At 41.1% G+C, this 24449-nt stretch overlaps 1 protein-coding gene across 3 annotated transcripts in view; it reads left to right on the top strand.

The window, feature by feature from the left end:
* LOC127657362 (disintegrin and metalloproteinase domain-containing protein 12-like) overlaps positions 1 to 24449 on the top strand; it is a 173451-nt gene that overhangs the window by 60819 nt on the left and 88183 nt on the right. For 2 of the 3 annotated variants that reach the window (XM_052146113.1, XM_052146111.1), the window contains exons 4-7: positions 4704 to 4782; positions 12520 to 12596; positions 16646 to 16832; positions 22387 to 22452. In XM_052146113.1, coding sequence (XP_052002073.1) covers positions 4704 to 4782; positions 12520 to 12596; positions 16646 to 16832; positions 22387 to 22452 — 409 coding nt within the window. Of the gene's footprint in view, positions 1 to 4703; positions 4783 to 12519; positions 12597 to 16492; positions 16572 to 16645; positions 16833 to 22386; positions 22453 to 24449 lie in introns of those variants that run through there. The other variant, XM_052146114.1, reaches the window with a different exon arrangement.

The raw sequence follows: 24449 nt of genomic DNA, 5'->3' as shown, positions 1-24449 counted from the left end.
GGTTGAATTGTTCCATTTAAGTACTTTCACAAGCTACAATTACAGTTCTATAATTTAACTTAGTGGAGCAAAGAAGTCCGATTCAGCTACGGCTCTGTTCCTCTGAGTATAGTTCACCTCTTCACCATCCTCTGTGTGTTCTCAGCTAGGATTTCAAGGAGATTGAGTAGTAGATTAGAGAAGATCAGTGTTTCATATCTCAAGAGATTTATTAAGACCTTACACACACAAACACACACACACACACACACACACACACACACAGCAGTGCTTTCTGGCCTTTTGTGGTGTTCATTTCAGTAGTTTTGCTTCTCTACAGGTTTTTTAGATGTCTTTATAAGTACTGAAATGCTTGCGCTGCTGTCAGTGTGAAAGTTCATATTGCGGTTTAAGACTGCTTATCAGAGACCCTTTGGGTCACTGTACCTCTGCTTACTGAGAAAACTCTGTAGTCAGAGTTACTCTGGGCTGACAGCTATTTTCTTTCTTCAACAACAGCCATTTCCTTGATGATGTTTTCATTTCTTTAATGATGTTACTCTTGAATTGGAGTAATTACTTCCGCAAATATAAAATAATAGCTCATTTACACGCACACCAGAAAGGTGTTTAATGCAAGAAAGCTGCTGAAAATACAAAAGTGGCATACAATTTGTAATGCAACAGATGCATTGCGTTACAATAGATGGGTTTCCCTCTATATTATACTTTGGTATTCCCCTTACCACATGCACATGTACGACCTTCAAAAACATATTAACATCACTTATGCGTTAACATAAACATAAAAGCTGTGTTCTCCGTCAGAAATCGTGTGATAGAACACCTTCTCTTAATAGCCTTTTAAACCCTTAAACAGCGGCACTCATGTTTAAGTGCTGTTTCAGAGTGCCACTTCTGCAAAACCCATGAATATATAGTTTTCTTGACAGAATGAAAGATATATAGGAATAAAATATATAGAAGCCTCAGCAATGTCAAATTATGTCCACACAGCAAACTAACAAGGAACTATGCTTCTAATCACAGGTAAAGAGCTGTAGTTTCAGGAAACACTAAATCGTTAACGATGGAACTTGCGACCATAGATGGTTGACGATGCTTTTGGGAAACACACCCCTTTATTACTTTCTTTCTTATGCGGAATACAAAAGGAAGTGGTTTACTGAATATCTCAGCCTGTCTTTCTAATACAATGGGAGTGGATGATGACTTACTTTAAAGAATAGAAAAGGACCTAAAAGAGTCCAGGCAGCTCGGTCGGTATATTCCAAGTTCTCTAAAGGTATACAATAGTTCTTGTGAGGAAAAACTCGAAATGTAGGTAATTTTTCAATGAAAATCTTAACATGATCTATGAGAGACACTTTCACTGTGACATTCATGTTCATGTGAGAACTTGTTGTTTTGTGCTGCTTTGAACAAATTTCTGTCCTGTACTTATGAATATCCAATGGATGTCAACATTTTCACTGGAAAATTATCTAATTTCAGGTTTCCTTTCATGAATTATTTATATTTCAATACAAGTTAAGCTCAATTCACAGCATTTGAAAACTTAAATTAAAATAAAATAAAAGGAAAAATCTTAGTCACTTCCAATGAAAATAAATGGGGCCAGTCCATAAACACTAAAATACATATCATTTCAAAGGTATTGCCACAAGACTATGTTCACATGGTTTTTGTATGACCTTTTCTGAGAAAAATTGTATTCAGTGAAACCACTTAGTTGTCATGTCACATACATAGAGCCGGTAAACCCTGTAATCCCGGTATTTGGATATAACTTTATACAAATAGGGTTAGTGAGTTATTTCATCACACTAAAATCATGTTAAAGGAATATTCCATGTTCGATACAAGTTAAGTTCAATCTGCAGCATTTGTGGCATGTTGATTACCACAAAAAATCATATCAACTTGTCCCTCATTTTCTTTAAAAAAAAAAAAAAAAAAGAAAGAAAATTCAAAGTTACAGTGAGGAACTTAAAATGGAATTGAATGGGGCCAATTTTTAGAGGGTTTGAAGGCATAAATGTGAAGCTTAGAATTTTACAAAAACACACATTAAATCTTCTGTTAAAACTTGTGTGTTATTTGAGCTGTAAAGTTGTTTAAATCGTCATTTTTACAGTGGTTTTAGGGTTTACGGCATTATGATATCATGGCATTGAAGTTGTACAATTAGATCTAACTTTTCTTTGTAAAGAATAGTTAGCAAATTTACACAATAAAACCATGTTAACATGCATATTATTTATGTATTATGGCTATAATTTTGAAACAGTGAGTATTTTAACATTTATGGATTGGCCCCATTTGATTTCATTGTAATTGCCTCACTATAACAAGTCAAAAATAAATGTTTGTGGTAATCAATATTATGCCACAAATGCTATCGATTGAGTTTAATTTGTATTGAAACCAGAATATTTCTTTAACACATACAATATAATGTTTACATCTTGTGACTATACTTTTTGAATGGAGTGCATGTTAGTGTTTATGGACTGGTCCTTAATGTCTTAATGTAATTTGGCCTTAATGTAAAGTTTATAAATATAAAAGAGATTCATTGAAATTATTTTTGTGTGTTTTTTGTAATGTTGTAGTCAACATTATGCCACAAATGCTATTGATTGAGCTTAACTTGTATTGAAGCCAAAATATCCCTTTATCTGCTCCTTTAACTGGCAGTTCCTAAAACTGTGATTAATTATTGAAATCAACTGGACAATTTAGGAATTTTAGTCAAAAAGATTGAGATCCACTAGTGAAGACCATTCTCAGGCAAAGTGCTCAAGGCCCATTTCACACTCAAGCCCTTAGTGGCAGAGTTTCACTTGTGTAACATTAATCCCTAATTGGCATACTACACCACAGCCAGTGTTTCTTTTATGATTCACATATCCCTGTAGACCAACTCCCACATTTCCCTTGCTCATCGCTCTGTGGCACTGAGGGAACCATGGTATGTCTGGGATCCGGATGGCTGTCATGCCAGTTCATCCCAGCCAACATCAAAGCCTTTCTTCTAGACACTTTGAAGTTTCTTCCAAAACAACGAAACTGCTCCTGCACTGGTGTGTGGATCAAGTCGAGGAGAATGGGAATTGGACTGGAGTGCTGTCATTACTGAGGGATGGTCTAATGAAATTAAACCAAAAATGGCTGTTCTCACAGTGACCATGGAGGCAGCAGCCCACAGACTTGAGGGAGCTGAGCTGGTGTCTTTTACTAATATACTAGCCCAAGGTCTAAACCGAGCAGATTCATGAGGTGAATGCCAAATTAAGTTTCAACTCAAGAATGCTAACTCAGTATCTGTTTTCATATGCCGTTGTTCATTTGATGAATGCGCATGTATACAAGAGACTAATTATGACATATACAGGCCCAGAGGAGAAATCTGAGAATTGTCAAGGAGTTCGATTTCTGTGTGTCTGCTTCTGTAAAATTACAGAGTTTCTACACAGTTAGAAATGTTATTAAAGTAAAACATTCTGAAAATAATAAAATTGGACAAAAACAATTGACTTATTTTTTGCGTCACTAAATGTATTTGCCAAAAAAAAAAAGTTCTCCAGGTCTTCCATTTGGGCAAACACATAGGCCCACCCCGAACTCATGCCATTGGTCGGGATGCTCCAACAAACAGAGTACTTTTCTTATAAATTACCCTAATAATTGCTTACTTATAGTTGTCTGAGCATATTAAAATGATATGCGAGAAAGTATTTTAACATTAACAAAAATTACACTTCAGCTTTAAAAATGTCCTCCTTTGTTTAAAATGTCTTTGTTTGTCCGTATAATTTAAGATACGATAATAAAACTTCTTCATTGTTTAACATTAAATTTAACATACTGGTACCTTAAGAGTGTCTGCTTATGTTGTTGAGGTGATTACAAGTCTGAGCAGAAACTTACATCCCACCCAAAAAAACTAAAAAAACCTACACACACACCAACATGCACAATGTCTGCAAATACAACTCATAAATATATTTCAAATGCCTGCGTTCCTTTGCAAAACAAATGTTGTGGTATTTGTTTATATATGCACATATACTCAAGCCATTACTCCTGCTGGAATAGTGTTTGTATGTATTTATGAGCATATCTAGGTGGGTCTGTCTAGATGTTAATTAATTCCTGTGATCAGGAAACGTGTAGTGCCCCATTTTTCCCGTTTATCTGCATTTCCAAAAAGCAAGTTTACTTCCAATTTACTGTATGGATCACTTCCATAATCTTTGCAAATATGGGGCAGTAAATGAGATGAATTTGGTTTACATTTCATTGTGAAAATGTAACAGTGCTGTATGATAGTTTTAAATAGGGCTTTTTTTTATATCATCTTTGAGAGATCTACGGTATGTGCTTATTTAAATGACATGTGTATATGTTGTGTGTGTGTGCAACTGTTAACACTTCACAATATGTTTCTGTATGTAGATATTAGTTAATGCATTAGGTATCATGAGCTAAGAATGAACACAATTTTTTACAGAATGTGCTAATTTTGGTTATTGTTAATTTATACATATACAATCGTTCGTTGTTGGTATATTATAACAATGCGTTACCTACACTAATGTGTTAACATATACTACTTTTAATGTTAAAATTTTATTAGTAGAAATTTATAAAATATGCTAGTGCAATGCTAAAAATATTGTGTGTGTGTTTTGTTCTAGTGGACTCTTTGCCAGCCATTACACTGAGACACACTACAGGGAGGATGGACAAACTGTTTCTTGTTACCACAACTCTACGGTATGTATTATATCAACACATATTTTTCTGTTTTCTGTGACACACGGCCTAGGAAGATAATGGATTGGCTATTACTTGTTGGTCCCTTTTCTTGAAAATGTTTCTTTAAAGAGATGTTTATTTATTAATTTATTCAAGTTTCTTTTTCTGCATGGTGCTGGCAGATACTTGTATAAAATTGCAATGCAAAGTTAATGCAGAATTAGTATTGCAATAATTTAATTGGATGTAGTTCAAAAACCTGATCATGTGTAGACAAAATAATGTATTTATATGACGGATATATAGGTATATTTAATAAATAAGCAAAGCATTAGATTGATGTCTTGGATCTTCTCTCTATTGATGTTTTTTTCTTCTGCAGGACAGTATTTTAGATTTGAACTTTATTTTTAACAACACGTTTTTATATGCCTCAGAAATAAGATTTTAACATGGGTTCTCTTAACAAAAAAATAGAATAAAAAAAATAAAGTAAAGGTTTTTAATATACTATAATACTCTGCTTGCCAGTAATTGAGATTTTCACTTGCCTTACCAAAATATTTACTGGCACCATCGGGAAAAATAAATACACACATGCATTCTGTTACGAATGGAGGCAGACGAGGAGAGTGGATCTAAATGCAAACTTACTTTTATTAACTGAGACAATCAAGAAACACAAAGGAAAACCCTCAGTGGGGAAATGAACATAACACTGAACACACGATGAAAACAAAACTGAGAAAACGGGCAGGGACACACACCAGGCTAACAACATTCAACGATAGACAAGGACTGAACCAAAAACCAGGGTATATATATATATATACACATGAACATAGAACTAAGGGGCCAATGAACAAACAGAACACCAAACAAGATCCATCCATCCATCCATCGTCAACCGCTTATCCTGTGTACAGGGTCACGGGGGGCTGGAGCCTATCCCAGCTAACATTGGGCGAAAGGCAGGGGACACCCTGGACAGGTCGCCAGTCCATCACAGACCAAACAAGATAACGAGGGAAAAAACAGAGGCAAGTGGCAAGTTAACGAGGGACAGGTGAAAGCAATGACGGAAAACACGAACGCTAACAAAGAGACTATGGAGTTACATACGGGACAAAAGTGAAAACTATGGAATGCAAAAAGTGACAAAAAAGGGCAAACAAGAGGGAACAGTGAAACAAGACGAGGTATGCCTAACAGAGGGCGGAGCTCTGGGAAGCTCGGAGGGCGGAGCTCTGGGAAGCTCGGAGGGTACTGGCTCTGGGAAGCTTGGAGGGCGGAGCTCTGGGAAGCTCGGAGGGTACTGGCTCTGGGGCGGTCGGGGCTGCAGGCTCTGGGGCGGTCGGGGCTGCAGGCGCTGGGGCGGTCGGGGCTGCAGGCGCTGGGGCGGTCGGGGCTGCAGGCTCTGGGGCGGTCGGGGCTGCAGGCGCCGGCTCTGGGGCGGTCGGGGCTGCAGGCGCCGGCTCTGGGGCGGTCGGGGCTGCAGGCGCCGGCTCTGGGGCGGTCGGGGCTGCAGGCGCCGGCTCGCTGACCGTGGCAGGCGTAGGCGCTGGCTCGCTGACCGTGGCAGGCGGAGACTGGGGAGCAGAAGCCTTTCTTCTTTTCCTCCTCCTCCGGGCGGATGAAGCTGGCAGCGCTGGCTCGTTGGCCGTGGCCGGCACGGAAAGCCCAGAGGCGGAAACCGGGATCGAGAGAGGTGGCTCCCCGGTAGCGAGCTCCCTCAAGACCAGACTCACATACTCCATCCACGTGAGGTCTCCGGGGTCCGGCAATTCCCTCTGCCGGTGTCTTGGTAGCCCGAGCCGGTAGATGGTCTTCAGGGATGTGTCATCAAAGCCGGTGTGGATGGCAACAGTGGAAAAAAAGTGGGAGTACTCGCGGTAGGTCAGATCCGCCTGGGCCAGTTCCATAAAGAAAGCTGCTAGATCCATATTTGGCGGTCTATCGTTCTGTTACGAATGGAGGCAGACGAGGAGAGCGGATCTAAATGCAAACTTACTTTTATTAACTGAGACAATCAAGAAACACAAAGGAAAACCCTCAATGGGGAAATGAACATAACACTGAACACACGATGAAAACAAAACTGAGAAAACGGGCAGGGACACACACCAGGCTAACAACATTCAACGATAGACAAGGACTGAACCAAAAACCAGGGTATATATACATGAACATAGAACTAAGGGGCCAATGAACAAACAGAACACCAAACAAGATAACGAGGGAAAAAACAGAGGCAAGTGGCAAGTTAACGAGGGACAGGTGAAAGCAATGACGGAAAACACGAACGCTAACAAAGAGACTATGGAGTTACATACGGGACAAAAGTGAAAACTATGGAATGCAAAAAGTGACAAAAAAGGGCAAACAAGAGGGAACAGTGAAACAAGACGAGGTATGCCTAACACATACAAATATTACTATTAGGTTTAATCTAATTTATATATATTATTTTTAACAACAAATTTTTATATATTAATAACTGTTTTAATATGTTCAACTCATATTTGAAGCAAAGATTCATAGGAAATATTATCTACCAGTACTACATCTCCATGCTAGTTAGTGCACTTCTCTGACTGGCCGTCTTCCCAGGAAATTAATCATACAATGATGTAAAGTTGACATGATGTTTACATAACAAGCCCTTATTTGAATTGTCTGCAGTGTCTTTGGAGATTTATAATAAGACTTAATGTTAAGAACCATAACTGCCAGCTTTGATAACATGTTGCCATCCCCCTCTTGCCAATCAAAAATGTCTAAGCTTGGCTACATTATTTCCACTGGGCATATTTAGCTCTTATTTATAATCATGTAAGCCTGTCCTAAAAAACATTAACAGTCTTTTGTTTTCAAGCTGAGAAGGTTTGAAAATTGAGCTGTTGTAAAAGATTAATTCATCAAAAATATGTAAGAACAGCTTGACACAACTTTAGTATGAGTGACAAGAAAATGGTTACTTGATTGACAATCTTATTATCACAAAGTAGACTGACAATCTTATTTTCAAAAAGTAAAGAAAGAACATACTTTAATTAGTTTGAACTGCAAATCTAATGTAAAAAAAAAAAGTGAAGAACAATGAGAAATTGCATTAGTCAGAATCAGTGCTTTGGCTCAAAAGATGACAATAAGGTTATGTAATGTTTTTAAACCGTTTTAAAGGTCAAAGATTTTAACTTCGCAAGAACAGTTTTTCAAATATGTTGTGTTGTTAAAAATTAAATCAGCATCCTTCAATTTATTTTCACTAAAACCCTTTAAAAACTACTGTAATTTCTCAGCAAATATGTCATTTTATATGCATGTCATGGAAGACAGGCGCCTTGAGAAAGCTCTGAGGTATTTTTCTGGACATTATGAAATAAAAATGGCCTGTTTTTACTAATATATACCCCAGATTTCACTCTGCTGGCCTTATGTATTATTTAATGGGACCATTGACTAATGAGTCATATATATATATATATATATATATATATATATATATATATATATATATATATATATATATATATATGTGTTTAGTTTTTTTTGCTCTGGCTGTTTAGATATCCTCCATCTATGGCTGTTTTTGGTACATTCTCTGATATTTTTGGTTTTCTAAAGCTAAATGTGGGAGAAATGGGAGCCACAAGAATGCCCTCAGACAGCTAAGTTTTGATGTCAAGGATTTATGCTATCAAGTGCTGATTGCTTCTGACAGAGTGGAGGTTTTGACTGTGTGTGTGTGTGGGGGGGGTTGACTGTGTGCAGTTAGACTATCCAGCCTGTGGCTACCAATTGGTATTTCCATATGAAAGGCCTTAGGGGTCTTTGCCAGCCATAACAAGAGAGACATTTTTTCCCTGTAAAACAGACCAACTGAACTTCTCTTACTGGCAGACTATGTGTGGTTTCATTCACAGACTGCTGCTTCAATATATATAACTATTGCAACGTGGCACTATGCTACATGATCCCATCAGAGCCTTAATGATTGGACCAACATTCTCTGACATTTTATTGCACCTGGAATGGTTCTTAGTTCAAGTTACCCAATTATCTAATTTTACAGCTAAATGAAAAAAGAACCCCCTGATCTTTGCATCTAAAATTAAAGTATTTGGCCAACACGTCTGGTCTTCATAGAGTTATTTGTTACTTAGTCACGGCCTCAGAGAGCACACCCATGGACCGACCACAATCCGTTGTTCATTGACATCTGATGTATAATGCATACAAAAATGGCAGGTACAGTCAGGTCCATAAATATTGGTACATCAACACAATTCTAATCTTTTTGGCTCTATACACCACCACAATGGATCTGAAATGAAATGAACAAGATATGCTTTAACTGCAGACTTTCAGCTTTAATTTGAGGGTATTTACATCCAAATCAGGTGAACGGTGTAGGAATTACAACAGTTTGTATATGTGCCTCCCACTTTTTAAGGGATCAAAAGTAATGGGACAGATTAACAATAATAAATCAAACTTTCACTTTTTAATACTTGGTTGCAAATCCTTTGCAGTCAATTACAGCCTGAAGTCTGGAACGCATAAACATCACCAGACGCTGGGTTTCATCCCTGGTGATGCTCTGCCAGGCCTCTACTGCAACTGTCTTCAGTTCCTGCTTGTTCTTTGGGCATTTTCCCTTCAGTTTTGTCTTCAGCAAGTGAAATGCATGCTCAATCGGATTCAGGTCAGGTGATTGACTTGGCCATTGCATAACATTCCACTTCTTTCCCTTAAAAAACTCTTTGGTTGCTTTCGCAGTATGCTTCGGGTCATTGTCCATCTGTAATGTGAAGCGCCGTCCAATGAGTTCTGAAGCATTTGGCTGAATATAAGCAGATAATATTGCCCGAAACACTTCAGAATTCATCCTGCTGCTTTTGTCAGCAGTCACATCATCAATAAATACAAGAGAACCAGTTCCATTGGCAGCCATACATGCCCACGCCATCACACTACCACCACCATGCTTCACTGATGAGGTGGTATGCTTTTGATCATGAGCCGTTCCTTTCCTTCTCCATACTCTTCTCTTCCCATCACTCTGGTACAAGTTGATCTTTGTCTCATCTGTCCATAGGATGTTGTTCCAGAACTGTGAAGGCTTTTTTAGATGTTGTTTGGCAAACTCTAATCTGACCTTCCTTTTTTTGAGGCTCACCAATGGTTTACATCTTGTGGTGAACCCTCTGTATTCACTCTGGTGAAGTCTTCTCTTGATTGTTGACTTTGACACACATACACCTACCTCCTGGAGAGTGTTCTTGATCTGGCCAACTGTTGTGAAGGGTGTGTTCTTCACCAGGGAAAGAATTCATTGGTCATCCACCACAGTTGTTTTCCGTGGTCTTCCGGGTCTTTTGCTGTTGCTGAGCTCACCGGTGCGTTCTTTCTTTTTAAGAATGTTCCAAACAGTTGATTTGGCCACACCTAATGTTTTTGCTATCTCTCTGATGGGTTTGTTTTGATTTTTCAGCCTAATGATGGCTTGCTTCACTGATAGTGACACCTCTTTGGATCTCATATTGAGAGTTGACCAACAGATTCCAAATGCAAATTGCACACTTGAAATGAACTCTGGACCTTTTATCTTCTCCTTGTAAATGGGATAATGAGGGAATAACACACACCTTGCCATGGAACAGCTGAGCAGCCAATTGTCCCATTACTTTTGGTCCCTTAAAAAGTGGGAGGCACATATACAAACTGTTGTAATTCCTACACCGTTCACCTGATTTGGATGTAAATACCCTCAAATTAAAGCTGAAAGTCTGCAGTTAAAGCACATCTTGTTCATTTCATTTCAAATCCATTGTGGTGGTGTATAGAGCCAAAAAGATTAGAATTGTGTTGATGTCCCAATATTTATGGACCTGACTGTATATTCCAAAAGCATCATTAACCAACTATGGCCACAAGTTCAATCATTACCAACATAGTTCATCGATTTGATGTTTACCCAAACTGTAGATCCAACAAACAATTGCAAACAGCATTGCAAAGTTCAGTAATTGGAACTACAGCTCTCCACCTGTGGTTAGAAGCATAGCTCCATGTTAGTTTTCTGTGTTAACATCATTTGTTTTTGCCAAGGCTTCTATTTATGTACAGGTATTTGTTGCATTTTCATAGTGCGCACAGCTTTTGTGTCTTTTTTTGTAAGCTTTTGTACATTAAACAGCTTTCTGGAGCACCTGTAAATTAGCTATTATAATTTTATATCTGCAGAAGTTATTACTTTACCCCTTGCATAACCTCTATATTGTTGAACTAACATGTTATGGACAATGGATTTGCAACAGTGTTACTACAGTTTCGGGAAACAGTCGTGACTAGCTAGTTAATTTATCCAACAATGCATTGTGCTTTGGTGGTTAAACAATTAGTTATATAGTTGTTCCCAACTTCCGGCAGTAAAGGTACACAGGTTGTTTTTTATCATTCTGCCAAGAAACAAAATCATGTTAAGGTTACTGGGTTGTTACAATGAGCACTTTTTGAAAAAGACTCATCACTGAATTTGCCAATGTTATCCAGGTAGTGACATTACAATAAAGATAATTAAAGTTTTGTTTGATGTGCTGTTACATAGTAAGTTAAATAGATTCTATGAGTAGAAGTTCAGTCATGGCAACTCTGAAAGATTTAGCATGTTAATGTGGGTATTACACATTGTTAAGTTATTGGTATTGGCTGACTTGAGCTGCTTCGCTACTGCGGCTGCCTAGCAAGTACGGAGACTTGCTACTGCTAGAACATGCATAGACATGCTGAGTTAACCATGTGGACATGCTGCTATTGCTGCTGCACAATTAGACAGATGCAAGACATGCTGCACTAAGCATGTAGGATATGCTGCTGCACAAACAGACTTAGATACAATCCCCCCAAAAAGCAGGAAATATGCACAATTGCATTACACAAACAAAACACAACCCCCAACCAAGCAGATCTATTGCCAAGACTTGTGTACTGCTGCCGTTCCAAAGAGCCATGTGCCCCGAGTGTATGCTAGCTAGGTGGGCCTTGGCCACTGGCTGAATGGCGTAAAGCTAATAAGCAACATTTCTATGTGGACCTGCTTGGCCGAATGACTTAAAAAGCTAGTGACCGGACTCATAATCTGTAGCTGAGCTATTTAAATGTTAGACAAAGAGAGAGACACACGTTGATTGGCTACCCAATGATACGTCAAAGGATGAATCAATTACACCCTGTGAGCTGATTGACTTAACATATGACATGTAATTGAGCCAATTGACTAACAGATAACAGATGTGCATTTCTAAAATAATATTTTTTGTAGAATACTTTAAAAATAGAATGATGTTAATATGTACATCTATTTGCATTTCTGTGACAGATGAAGGTCATGTGCCCCCTATGAGTGTATGACTTGCGAGAAAGAGAAAATATAGACATGAATTTGATACGATAAGCAGAAAAAAATCCTTTCACTGTGAAAAGTGTTTTAGAAAGTAAAATGGAATTTAAAAGTAATTAGTAATGTGATTACTTTCCAATTAAGTTATCTGTTAAGTCAGTAATCTGGTATACATTTTGAAAGTTATTAGTCATTTGTAGTGGATTACTTTGAGCAACTTGCCCAACACAATTAATGTCTAAGTGGGTGGTTCTTAGCAAGAATCAGGCACAATGAGGACCAGATTTTATCCCTATACTGAACAGTCTACACAAAACTATTCAACCTTGACATTGCTTGTTGTTTTGCAGATGAATTGTTATTACCATGGCGAAGTCCAAGGGTACGCCCATTCTGATGTCACCCTCAGTACTTGCTCTGGTATCAGGTAAGCGCTGTACCACCGGTGCAATGTCTCTGTGTCCCATAAAATAGTATTTGCAGTAATTGTCAGCCATGTTGAGGTCTAATTTACAAAGTCATTAAAACTCCTTAAACAAGTTGTTTAAAGGGTGTGTGCTTTAGTGTGGAAAGCTGTAATGGAGTTTAGGGTGTCAAACATTTATTGTCTTGGGTGTTGTCTGCAGTGGAATTCACAACTCTTCCTATGTGAAGGTGCATTTAGAGACTATAAAACCATGAGATTAAAAATCAATAAAAGCTTTAGTATCATTGTCCTGAAGATAAGCACAAAATGCAATGGAAAGCATTTAACATGTCGTGAGAAACTTGAGCGATGCCGTTAAATGTTATTAGAAGGAACATTTGGCCACAGTAAATTGTCCTAAAAGATGACTTTTATGGTACAATAGGTAAACATGAACTGCAAGTTTCGGTGCTTATTTCTAAAGTAAACCAAAGACCCCAAGGGTTCTTGGTTGTAATTACAAAACACTTTTACTGAAAGCTAACCATGTTTATTATTGCAAGCTATAGGTAGATCTTAATGCCATATCCATCACACAGAGGGTTGCTGTGGTTCAATCAAGGCCAAGATAAAAGTGATCATGGCTTTTTATCCTCACTTATGTCTTCCACAGATTATTTTCTTGAAATTGACAATTATGTCATCATCTACTCACCTTTATGTCCCTCGTATGACTTTTTCTCATTAAACACAAATATAAGTTTTATGACAATGTCAAAACTGCTCTTTCCCCATCTGGCGCTCACTTCGACGTTGTGTCGAAGAAGCAACACTAGGGATCTCTCTTGAGAGCCTTTTGCATCTCTGATTTATGAGAAAAGGCCAATGAGAAATTGGCAGACCGAATTTGCATGTCCCGCCCCAGGACATATGGCTATAAAGGGAGGGAAATGCATCTGTTTCATTCAGAAATGTTCTTTCTGAAAGTGGGAAATTTCATTCTGAAATTTTCGCATATCAGTGGCTTTCTCAGGCCCAGCTCTCAGCCCCAGCGTCGAGCACCTCGCAGGAGGCGCACGCCCCCTATCTCACGAACCCCTTCGAGGACCCGGAAGGCTTCCAAGCGTTCCTGAGACGGACAACCCAGGTACCAAGATGTTTGCTCCGGAGCTGGTAAGCAGACCACTCCGTCCCCTGGTGGAGGGCCGGGAGGAGAATTTTCTTTCCCTTCGGGCTGCGGTACCCACATTTTCAATAAAAGAGCAATTCCCTTTGTCACTGGGTCACCTGGCCCACAAATGCCGTTCTCCGCTAATTCAGGGCAAACACGTCTTGATTCGATCAGACAGCACCACCATGGTAGCGTACATAAATCGCCAAGGCAGCGTAACCTCCCGTCACATGTCACAGCTCACCCGTTGTCTCCTCCCTACTCAAGTCGCTGCATGCCACTCACATCCTGGTCAACCTCAACGTGATAGCGGCCCAGTGGAGAGTGGAGGCTTCACCCCCAGTCGGTCCAGCTGATTTGGGAATGGTTCGGCAAGGCCCAGGTAGATCTGTTCGCCTCCCGAGAGACCTCCCACTGCCCGCTCTGGTACGCCCGAATGGAGGCTCCGTGTTTTCTCAGGTCCGAGCCGGTAGAACTCGGTACACGCTGACAAACTGACCAGGTGGACCGCTTGCTAATAGTGCCCTTTCCCTCTGCTGAGGTACTACCGTGCGCCTCGGCTCCCTGGATGACTCCTTCCTAGCCCTCTTGTCCGTGAATTCAGTGGAGGAATTCGCCGACCAAGACCAATGCGGGTACTCAATTTACCCTGTACTGGAATAGGTGCTCCACAGGACGGGCTCCCACGTGGACTTTTCCCCCTGTGCGTATTTTCCACGGTACGGTCCCCTTGCGAGCCGACCCGTGTCTCCCTTGGGCAGTCCTCACGGACCCCTGGTCGCCGTGTTTGTTGCAACTCCTCCCTCCCTATGAGGTAGGATCTACCACCGTGCCATTTTCCACATGTGACCTAAAAGCCCATGTGATGTATTTCACCACTCTTTACCTCACCCGGTCTGGGCAGGTGTGGTCTCCACAGGGTCTTTCCCCCCTGAAAGAATATGAAAACTGGGAGAGATCACCTTCCACCGAGTGCGTATGATAGCGTTAAGATGGCCCCAGCCACTTTAACTCTATGCGAGAAATATAGAGAGAGAAAAGGGATGGCTGGCGCGGCCTGCTCCCATGCTAGGAACGTTGCCTTGTTCCCCCCTGTCGGGGGTAAAGAACCAGAAGGCTTTGACGATTTTATGGGGCGTTGGGGAAGGGTGCGTGCAGCCTGGCACAGTTGGTCGCTTTGGCACGTAAAATACCTGCCCGCTCCTGTGTCAGCAGTACACGTACACGGCTCAGCGCATGGCGTGATTTAAATTGGACCCCTAGTGTCACTTCTTCGACACAACGTTGAAGTTAATGACAGACGGGGAACGTCTATGTTACGGATGTAACCTCCGTTCCCTGATGGAGGGAACGGGAAGTTGTGTCTTCCCGGCCACGTCGTTGAACCGAGCCACTGTTGCGGCTGAACCTCATTGTCGGCTCCTCAGAAAAATCCTGAATTAATTTCTCATTGGCCTTTTCTCATAGATCAGAAATGCAAAAGTCTCTCCATCAGGGAACGGAGGTTACAACTGTAACCTAGATGTTTACAAACAATGAAAATGCATGGAGATAACTGAACGTCAAGTTCAGTTTTGCTTGGTTTTTTAAAAAATATATATGTTAGGTCGGGATTTGTAGTAGTTAAAAAGTGTTTCATATCTGATTTGGTCATGTCTTATCTCACCTGCTCAAAAAATTCAGTGCATGATGCCCCTGGGTGTGGGGCTTTTAGATGGAAATGTTACTTTGGATAAAAATGCTGAAATATGCAATACTGTACTTGTATGTCAGATTCCCATGCAGTTCAAATGTTTCTTCTCAGTACTTTCAGGTTTTATTTTTGCAGCAAAATATTTCAGTTATAAATTGCAAGGAGCATATCATCAGATATCATTGATCTACCATTCCTTCTCCAAACACCATTTTGACGCATCAATATTTCTTGACATTTTCATCTATTCTTTCTTGTTATTACTGCATATTGACAAGTAAATACCCACTCTTCATCCCATGGTCTAATTCTGCAGAACTGTGACTCTGATATACTCTCTTCTTATGTCATTACAGTATCTCTCAATAATATCTTTCAAAAGATTCTTCACCCATGGGCGATGATTATAATTATGATTTTATTTAATTTTTTGTAAAAGACATTAAAAAATACACAAATGCAGACATTTCACTCTCCATTCAGAAATGCAATTTTATACAACCGGTGTCATTTTGGAGAAAAATCTACATCAACCAAACACAAACACAAAGACAAACTTGCCGCAAATTTGCCACTGATCATTTTCACATTTGCAGAAATTTTGCAGCTAGTTTAGAGTTTATTGTAAGGGCACTCACTGAGCACTTTATTAGGAACATCTGTACACATACTTACTGTATTTATGCAATTATCTAATCAGCCAATTGTGTGGCCACAGTGCAATGCATAAAATCTTCAAGATACGGGTCAGGAGCTTCAGTTAATTTTCACATCAACCATCAGAATGGGGAAAACATTTTATCTCAGTTATTTCCACAGTGGCATGATTGTTGGTGCTAGACGGGTTTGTTTGAATATTTCTGTAGATGCTGATCTCCTGGGCTTTTCTAAAGTTTATTCAAAATGGTGTCAAAAACAAAAAACATCCAGTGAGTGGCAGTTCTGCGGACAGAAACTCCTTATTGATGAGAGAGGTCAAGGGAGAATGACCAGACTGGTTCGAGCTGACAGAAATTCTGTGGTAACTCAGATAAACACTCTGTACAATTGTAGGGAGCAGAATATCATCTCAGAATGCACAACACGTCGAACCTTGAGGCGAATGGGCTACAACAGCAGAAGATCCTAATAAGTGAGTGTATATTGCTTCTGTAGAAAAATAACCCCACTTCTTAAATATTCTTCAAATCTTCATTATTTTCTCAGAGGGTTCATCTTACTTGAAAATAAAACACTGATGGTGGAGCCAGCTTTCGAGCCAGCAAACGACACACATGTGATCTACGATGGACAGCACCTACACTTCCTCTCTGGATCTTGCGGACATGGACACAACATATCTACAGTCAACCATGCCAATGCTGGAGAACTGCCACAATTATTCAGCCCAAGGGTACTTCTTTTGAAAATGTCATTTTGTTTGTCTTGAGAATGAATTAACATGCACGATTCAGCTTGAGATTTCTTTGTTAATGCAGATTAGGGGATTGTAGTTGTCCACACGCCGCATGCATGCTTAAACAAAATTACTCAGCTCAGCTAGACATCAAAGGTTAACAAAATATCCCACCATAACAGTCTTGACATTGAAGATGTTCTTATCACAACAGAGCTGTCTATATAAGATGTGCAAACTCCACTCTATTGATTCTGAAGGTTAGCAGCACAAAGAAGTTGCTGGTAAAACTGCTTATTATATTTTTAAAAGTCTATTGTTATCACTATATAGTAGCATTTTCATGTTTAATGTAAATGTAGATTGTAATTTTGTTATTAATATTTATTGTATACTGGGTACCTAAATCAAAATCTAGCTTGTGGTCATTTGGACATAACGTTAGGTAGTTTTGAAGCATTGTAGGGAAATTACCTAAAAATAGTAATCCACTATAAAATTTCTAATTATTTCTCTAAAATTGTAAACAGATTACTTTAATAATGACTTCATTATAAAATAATCACATTACTAATTACTTTACCTTTAAGATACTTTCTAAATCATTTTAATCTCAACAAATTCAAAATATTGTCTATATTTCTTCCTTGTTCATTGTTACACACAAGTCATACACTCAGCACCTCACATTTCTCCTTCACCCTAAGAAACCTAGGAATGTATAATGTTTCATAGATGCATGCAGATCGAGATTGAGACTGGTGATATTGTTGTCACCATGGTGAAAACCGAACAGCTAGTGAAAGATTTAATGCACTGATGGTGAAGTTTGAATTCAGAGAGATCGTGGCAGATGCTGTCAAATTTTATGAGATGTGCAAGTATTTTTTAGCATAATCTGTTTAAGGAGGCCTAATTCGGCCATCCTTAAAAAGCAATGAGAAAATGTCAAAATAATATGTATATCATGCTTAAAATTATTGAGAGCAGCAGTACTGATGTACACACATTAGGAACGTCTAGGTTATGTATGGAACTTCTAGGTTACGTATGTAACCTCCGTTCCCCGATGGAGGGAACGAGACGTTGTGTCGGAGAAGCGACACTATGGGTCTCTCTTGAGCGCCGAATATGCCTCTGACTTATGAAAAAAGGCCAATGAGAAGTTGGCAGACAGTATTTGCATACCCTGCCCCCAGACATACGGGTATTTAAGCAGGCAAATACGATGAGTTCATTCAGGATTTTTCTGAGGAGCCGGAAATGGTCCGGCCACAACAGTGGCTCGGCTCAGCGACGTGGCGGGGAGGACACAACATCTCGTTCCCTCCATCGGGGAATGGAGGTTACATACATAACCTAGACGTTCCCCTTCTGTCGTTCTCTAGACGTTATGTCGGAGAAGCGACACTAGGGGTCCCACTTAAATCAGGCCATGCGCTTAGCCGTATACGTGAACTGCTGATACAGAAGCGGGCAGGTATTCTCACGTGCAAACGCGACCAGCTGTATCAGACTGCACGTACCCTTCCCCAAGGCCCCATAAAGTCATCAGAATCCTTCTGGTTACCCTGACGAGGGGAACAAGGTTATGCTTGCCAACCTGGGAACGGGCCAAGCCTGGCTGGGCCTCTTTTCTCTCTATGTTTCTCGCATAGAGTAATCACGGCCGGGGCCCTTACATGCATCAAGGGAAGGGGGTCTTACTCAGTTTCCTATTCTTTCAGGGGTAAAAGACCCTGCGGAGACCACACCTACCCTGCAGGGGAGGTAAAGGTGGTGAATACATCACATGGGCCGCTTAGGTCCTATGTGGAAAAAATGACGTGGTGGTAGATCCAGCCAAAAAGAGGGGGGAGTTGCTACAGCATGGAACTGAAGGCAGACACAGGAGTCCACTCGCAAGGGGACATTACCATGGAAAATACACACAGGGGGAGTCCACGTAGGAGTCTTTGACCTGTGGAGCACCTATTCCAGTACAGGGTAGATTAAGTGAACTGCGGACCCACGAGGGCTAGGGAGGAATCGTCCAGGGATCCGAGAGATGGGGTCTCCTGGGAGAAACAGGCACACGGTTTTACCTCAGCTGAGGGAAAGGGCGCTAGGCGCAAGCGATTCACCCGGCCAGTTCGTCAGCGTGTTACCAAGTTCTACGGGCCTGAGAGTACGCGGGACGATGCTGACTCAACCCGGAGATTGTAAAATCTCGCGAAGGTATTAGGTGTTTCCCACCCTGCTGCTCTACAAATGTCTGCCAGGGAGGTGCCCCTGGCCAGTGCCCACAAGGACGCAACACTTCTGGCTGAGTGCGCTCGAACCTGCAAGGGGGGACATGGCCTGGATGTGATAAGCCAATGAAATGGCATCGACAACCCAGTGGGCGAGCCTCTGTTTGGAGACAGCATTCCCTTTCCTCTGTCCCCCGAAGCAGACAAAGAGCTGCTCAGAACGTCTAGAGCTCTGCGTGCGGTCCAAATAGATACACAAAGCACATACCAGACACAGCAACGAAAGGGCTGGGTCTGCCTCCTCCCGGGGCAGCGCTTGCAGGCTTACTACCTGATCTCTGAAGGGCGTGGTAGGAACCTTGGTCACGTAGCCCGGCCGTGGTCTTAGGATCACATATGTGTCTGCAGGACCAAACTCCAGACAAGTGTCGCTGTCAGAGAACGCTTGCAGGTCCCCGACCCTCTTGATGGAGGCGAGCGCGATCAGCTGGGCCGTTTTGAGAGAGAGGGCCCTGAGTCCAGCTGAATCTAGCGACTCGAAGGGGGGTCTCTGGAGGCCTGTGAGGGCCACTGAGAGATCCCAGGAGGGGAACAGGCTTGGCTGGGAGGGATTTAGCCTCTTAGGAATCTGATAATTAAGTCGTGCATACCCAGAGATTTGCCGTCTACTGCATCGTGGTAGCCACCTTAAGGGTGGAAGGGGACAGCCTCCCCTCCAACCTCTCCTGCAGAAATAAAAGCACCGACCTAACTGCGCCTCTGTGGGTCTTCAGCCCAGGAAGAACACCAATTTGTGAACAGGTGCCTGGTAGAAGGGGCTCTGGCTTGGTTGATCGTGTCTACGACAGCAGGTGGTAGACCGGCTAGATCTTCCACGTCCCATCCAAGGGCCAGATGTGGAGTTTACAGAGGTCTGAGTGTGGATGCCAGAGTGTGCCCTGTCCCTGAGAAAGTAGGTCCTTCATCAGGGAGGGGCTGTCGCGAGAAGGGTAAGGTCCGAGAACCAAGTCTGAGTGGGCCAGTACGGAGCCACTAAGGTGACTTGCTCCTCGTCCTCCCTGACCTTGCACAGCACCTGTGCAAGAAGGCACACTGGGGGAATGCGTACTTGTGCAGCCCCATGGGCCAGCTGTGTGCCAGTACGTCTGCCCCGAGGGGAGCCTCTGTTCGGGACGTACCAGAGCGGGCAGTGGGAGGTTTCTCGGGAGGCAAACAGGTCTACCTGGCCCTTGCCGAACCGTTCAAAAATCAGCTGGACCGACTGGGGGTGAAGCCTCAACTCTCCACTGGGCAAGCGTTGTCATGACAGCAATTCCGTTATCACATTGAGGTTGCCGGGGTTGTGAGTGGCACGCAGTGACCTGAGTCACTGCTGGCTCCAAAGGAGGAGACGACAGGCAAGTCGTGACATGTGGCGGGAGCGTACTCCGCCTTGGTACCACCGCGGTGCTGTCTGACCTGACTATGGCCTGACTTTCCCCTTAGTTCGGACATGTTTGTTCCGAACTAAGGGGAAAAACTTCCTCAGGGCAAAGAAAACAGTCAGCAACTCTAGGCAGTTGATGTGCCAGCGCAGCGGGGCCCCTTTCCAACGGCCCGCAGCTGCATGCCCATTGCACACGGTGCCCCAACCCAATCTGGAGGCATCGGTCGTGACCAGGACACGTCGGGACACCTGCTGCAAGGGTACTCCTGCCCGTAAAAAGCTGAGGTCTGTCCAGGGTTTGAATGTCTGGCGGCAGGTTGTGGTGATCATCACACGGTGCGTGCCGCGGCGCCATGCTCGTCTCGGGACTCGAGTCTGAAGCCAGTGCTGAAGTGGTCTTATATGCATCAACCCACTTCGGTTGGAGGGACAGGCTCTATCGCATCTTTGAATAAAAGAGTAGCAATTTCCGTGCGCAGGGAACCAGTATGTTCGCCGTGTACCGTGGAAAAACGGACGCCCACGAAGGGGGGCGTGGCCTGGCAAACTGAATTGTGTAACTGAGTTGAATGGTCCGGCCTCCTCCCGTAGGAAGGAGGCAAGGCGCGGGGGGCGTCTGAAGTGGCTTTCTCTCATTACAAAAGAAAGCCGCGACCGCAATGCTGCCATGGCTATGTTCTCGCACTGAGAACATAACCATTCATAAAACGCTGCCTGTGTATGTGATCGCAGCCCATGTACGTGAGGCAGCTTTTATGACCGTTAGAGGTGGGGAGAAATCAACCGCATCCAGAAACTACACAGGGGCGTAAAAGTCTTTAAAAAGACGCGTCCTGAAAAGGACGTTCAACGCCAGCTGTGTATTTGCTGTAATAGAGGAAAATACTCTTTTACAAAGAAAATCACTCTTTCAATAACTCTTTCGAGTTTTCTCTGCGCTGTCGAAGCACCCAGGGGCAAAGCTGCATCGCCGTGCAGTGAAGGAGAAAGCCACTGTTATGCGTCGTCAATCCAACAGCATGAGTGTCAGAGGAAAAGGCAGGAACTGGTGTGTGTGTGACACGCAGCAGACTGCATGCACTACCATCCGATCCGAATAAATTTTCTTAATGAACTAATCATATTTGCCTGCTTAAATACCGGTATGTCCGGGGGCGGGGTATGCAAATTCTGTCTGCCAACTACTCATTGGCCTTTTTTCATAAGTCAGAGGCATATTCGGTGCTCAAGAGAGACCCCTAATGTCGCTTCTCCGACACATCGTCGAGAGAGCGACAGAAGGGGAACCTGAATTTCACACCATGGCACACCATTGAACATTGAATCAACTTCACGTTTTTAAATGAAGAAAATACATTCCTGGGTATAAAGTAAATGGCATGATTTTATATCACATATGTTTATACTCAGAAAATGTTCAGTCACGCAATAGCCCTGGAATGTGAGGTAAATTAAGTTTCCACTAAAATGTTTTTTGGCTATGTATTTCATAGAATTCTATGTATTAAATTATAATTTATCATTACATTTTGTTTTATAACATTATTTTCATTGTTCTTAAGAATATTTCACTATGGATTGTGTAGAGTGTTTGAATTCATCATAGACTGCAGCATATTGCTACTTTTCTTTTGGATTGTACTGTAAACTTACTTGATAATGTTACGGGGTCACACAATACATGCAGACATTAGCTATTCTTGATTAAACTCTCTGGTGGACTAATTAATTTAGTTGATAATTGATTTGAAGGTTGCTCACATCATAAGATGTGTAACAAAATACAAATTGGCAATTTAGTAAACTGATTTATGTATTTTAATACCTTGCAATACTTTCCCAGTCTCTCACTCACCCTCCCAGTCATTTGTATTGATTTTCTCGTGTTTTTCAGCATAAAAGAGATGTTCAGGAGACCACCAAATATGTGGAACTCATCATAGTAGCAGACAACAGAGAGGTAGGACAGCAGACATTGTGACCTCACTATACAACCCATCTTAACATATCTGCCATGAGCACCTATGTGAGGACTGAGACAAACCACTGAAAATTTAGAAAAAATATGCTGCATGTGGTAACATTTAAATGACCTGGTTTAATTAAAGTCAAATACTTAAAATCGCTGAATCACTCTGAATACCTTAGGTTACACAAAAAATTGCTACTTAAGATAACAATTGCAGGTTACCACGTTTTACAGTGCACAAACAAAGAAACATAACAGGTTTTGTTCTTATACTCTGACATGTTTACTAAAACTGTTGTGCAAAATCCACTCTTCACTGCATTTGTTCATATATCTAATTGAAAAAAGAAAAAGTCAAGGGAAACATTATGTCATACCCTCTAATTAGGGGCCAAGCACTGGAGGTGCTTAGCCACTATAGTATCTGTTAGTATTATTGGGAGCTTATTGGGTATTATTATTAATATTCCTCCCCAAAGGGAGTCTATTGCAGGCTTATGAACTGTACATAGGAAAATAATGAAATTTGGCACACTGATATGGGTGGGTATGAATAGCCACTATACAAAATTTGGGGTTTCTAGGTCATACTCTATAGCACCACCACCAGTTAAATATGTACTTTTCATTTACTGAACCATTTGTCCTAGACTCACCATTATTTTATGTCTGCGTACTCTCCTCCTGCTGTTTCAAATGGACCCCTTACATTAAAACGCCATCTTGCATTATAGCATTTACTGTTTAAGTACTGTCCAAACAAGGCTCAAAATAATCTCCAGACCGAGCCGCATAGAACTGACCAGAAATCATTCTAATTTGTGCTACTGTTCAGAAATTATTCCAAAGCAAATTGAACAAGGTCGACTTGAAAATTGATTTGAGGATGTATCTCGGCAATGTTTTGTCCTACTGAAACGAAATTTGGTTTACTTCATCAGGACCATGATTTGAGCTTACATCAAAGCATCACCACCTATGGGTCAAGAAATGTTAAAATTGGCTATTTTTGCCATACAGTTTTAACCATTTGTCCTAATTTTTTGTCCAACATCAGCCATATAACCTTTCTGCAATTTTTTATTTGATGAAAAATGTATGTATTTTAAAACACTTTGTCCAATTTGAATGAAAATTGGATGGGCTCTTCGACATCATGTCCTGAGTGTACCTAAGCAGTTGGAGACAGTGCCACATAGTGTTCAACATTCTTAGTCAATTTAAACAAAACGTTTAATGTATCATTGCTTCCTTATCCTAAGTCTTCTGAAATTGGCAGATATACATTTCTAAATGAATTTGTTATATATTTTTTATTTTGTAAATCCTGCTGTGCTCAGCTTGGAATGAATCTTTGGCATTTTTTAGATATTTAAACTGAATGGCACAGTGGTTAACACATTGGAACACAAGTCAAAAGGTTGTGTGTTTGAGTCTAGGAAAGAGCAGTTTTAAAATGTTTACCTCTGTTGATATCTTAGTCTTCATATTGTGCTTACTACAATGCAGACTGTAATTTATTGCTGAATAACATGTAATAATACACAGAATTGGCTAATCAGATAATTCAAATAAAGAAGGTACACTCTCTGGGTGATGATTGATCATTAGTGATGACACCTGGTGCTAACACACAAAGTCTACTGAAGGGCAGAGGGAGGTACAACAAGAGCAAGAAAAAAGATCAACCAGCAAACACTGCAACAATTTAATCTACTGTCACATATTCTTAGATGTACATCAACTGATGTCTGAATATCTCACGGGAGAACTCTTGAAAATTCTCAAAATATTTCCATGTTCTATTATTATAAGTTAGTGTGTGTGTGCTTGCGCGTACAAAGATTGGCATTTAATAGAGCTTTAGCTCCATTTAGTGTTGCTGATTTTGTTATTACGTTTTTTATTATTTAAAGTCACCATTATGCTGATTAGTGTTCACTTTGGTTTGGCACTTGGACCTTCTTTAATGTGTAAGTTATTTTCTA

Source organism: Xyrauchen texanus, chromosome 16 (assembly GCF_025860055.1).
Source record: "Xyrauchen texanus isolate HMW12.3.18 chromosome 16, RBS_HiC_50CHRs, whole genome shotgun sequence".
NCBI classification, from domain to species: Eukaryota; Metazoa; Chordata; class Actinopteri; order Cypriniformes; family Catostomidae; genus Xyrauchen; species Xyrauchen texanus.
This window is presented reverse-complemented; position numbering and strand designations above follow the sequence as displayed.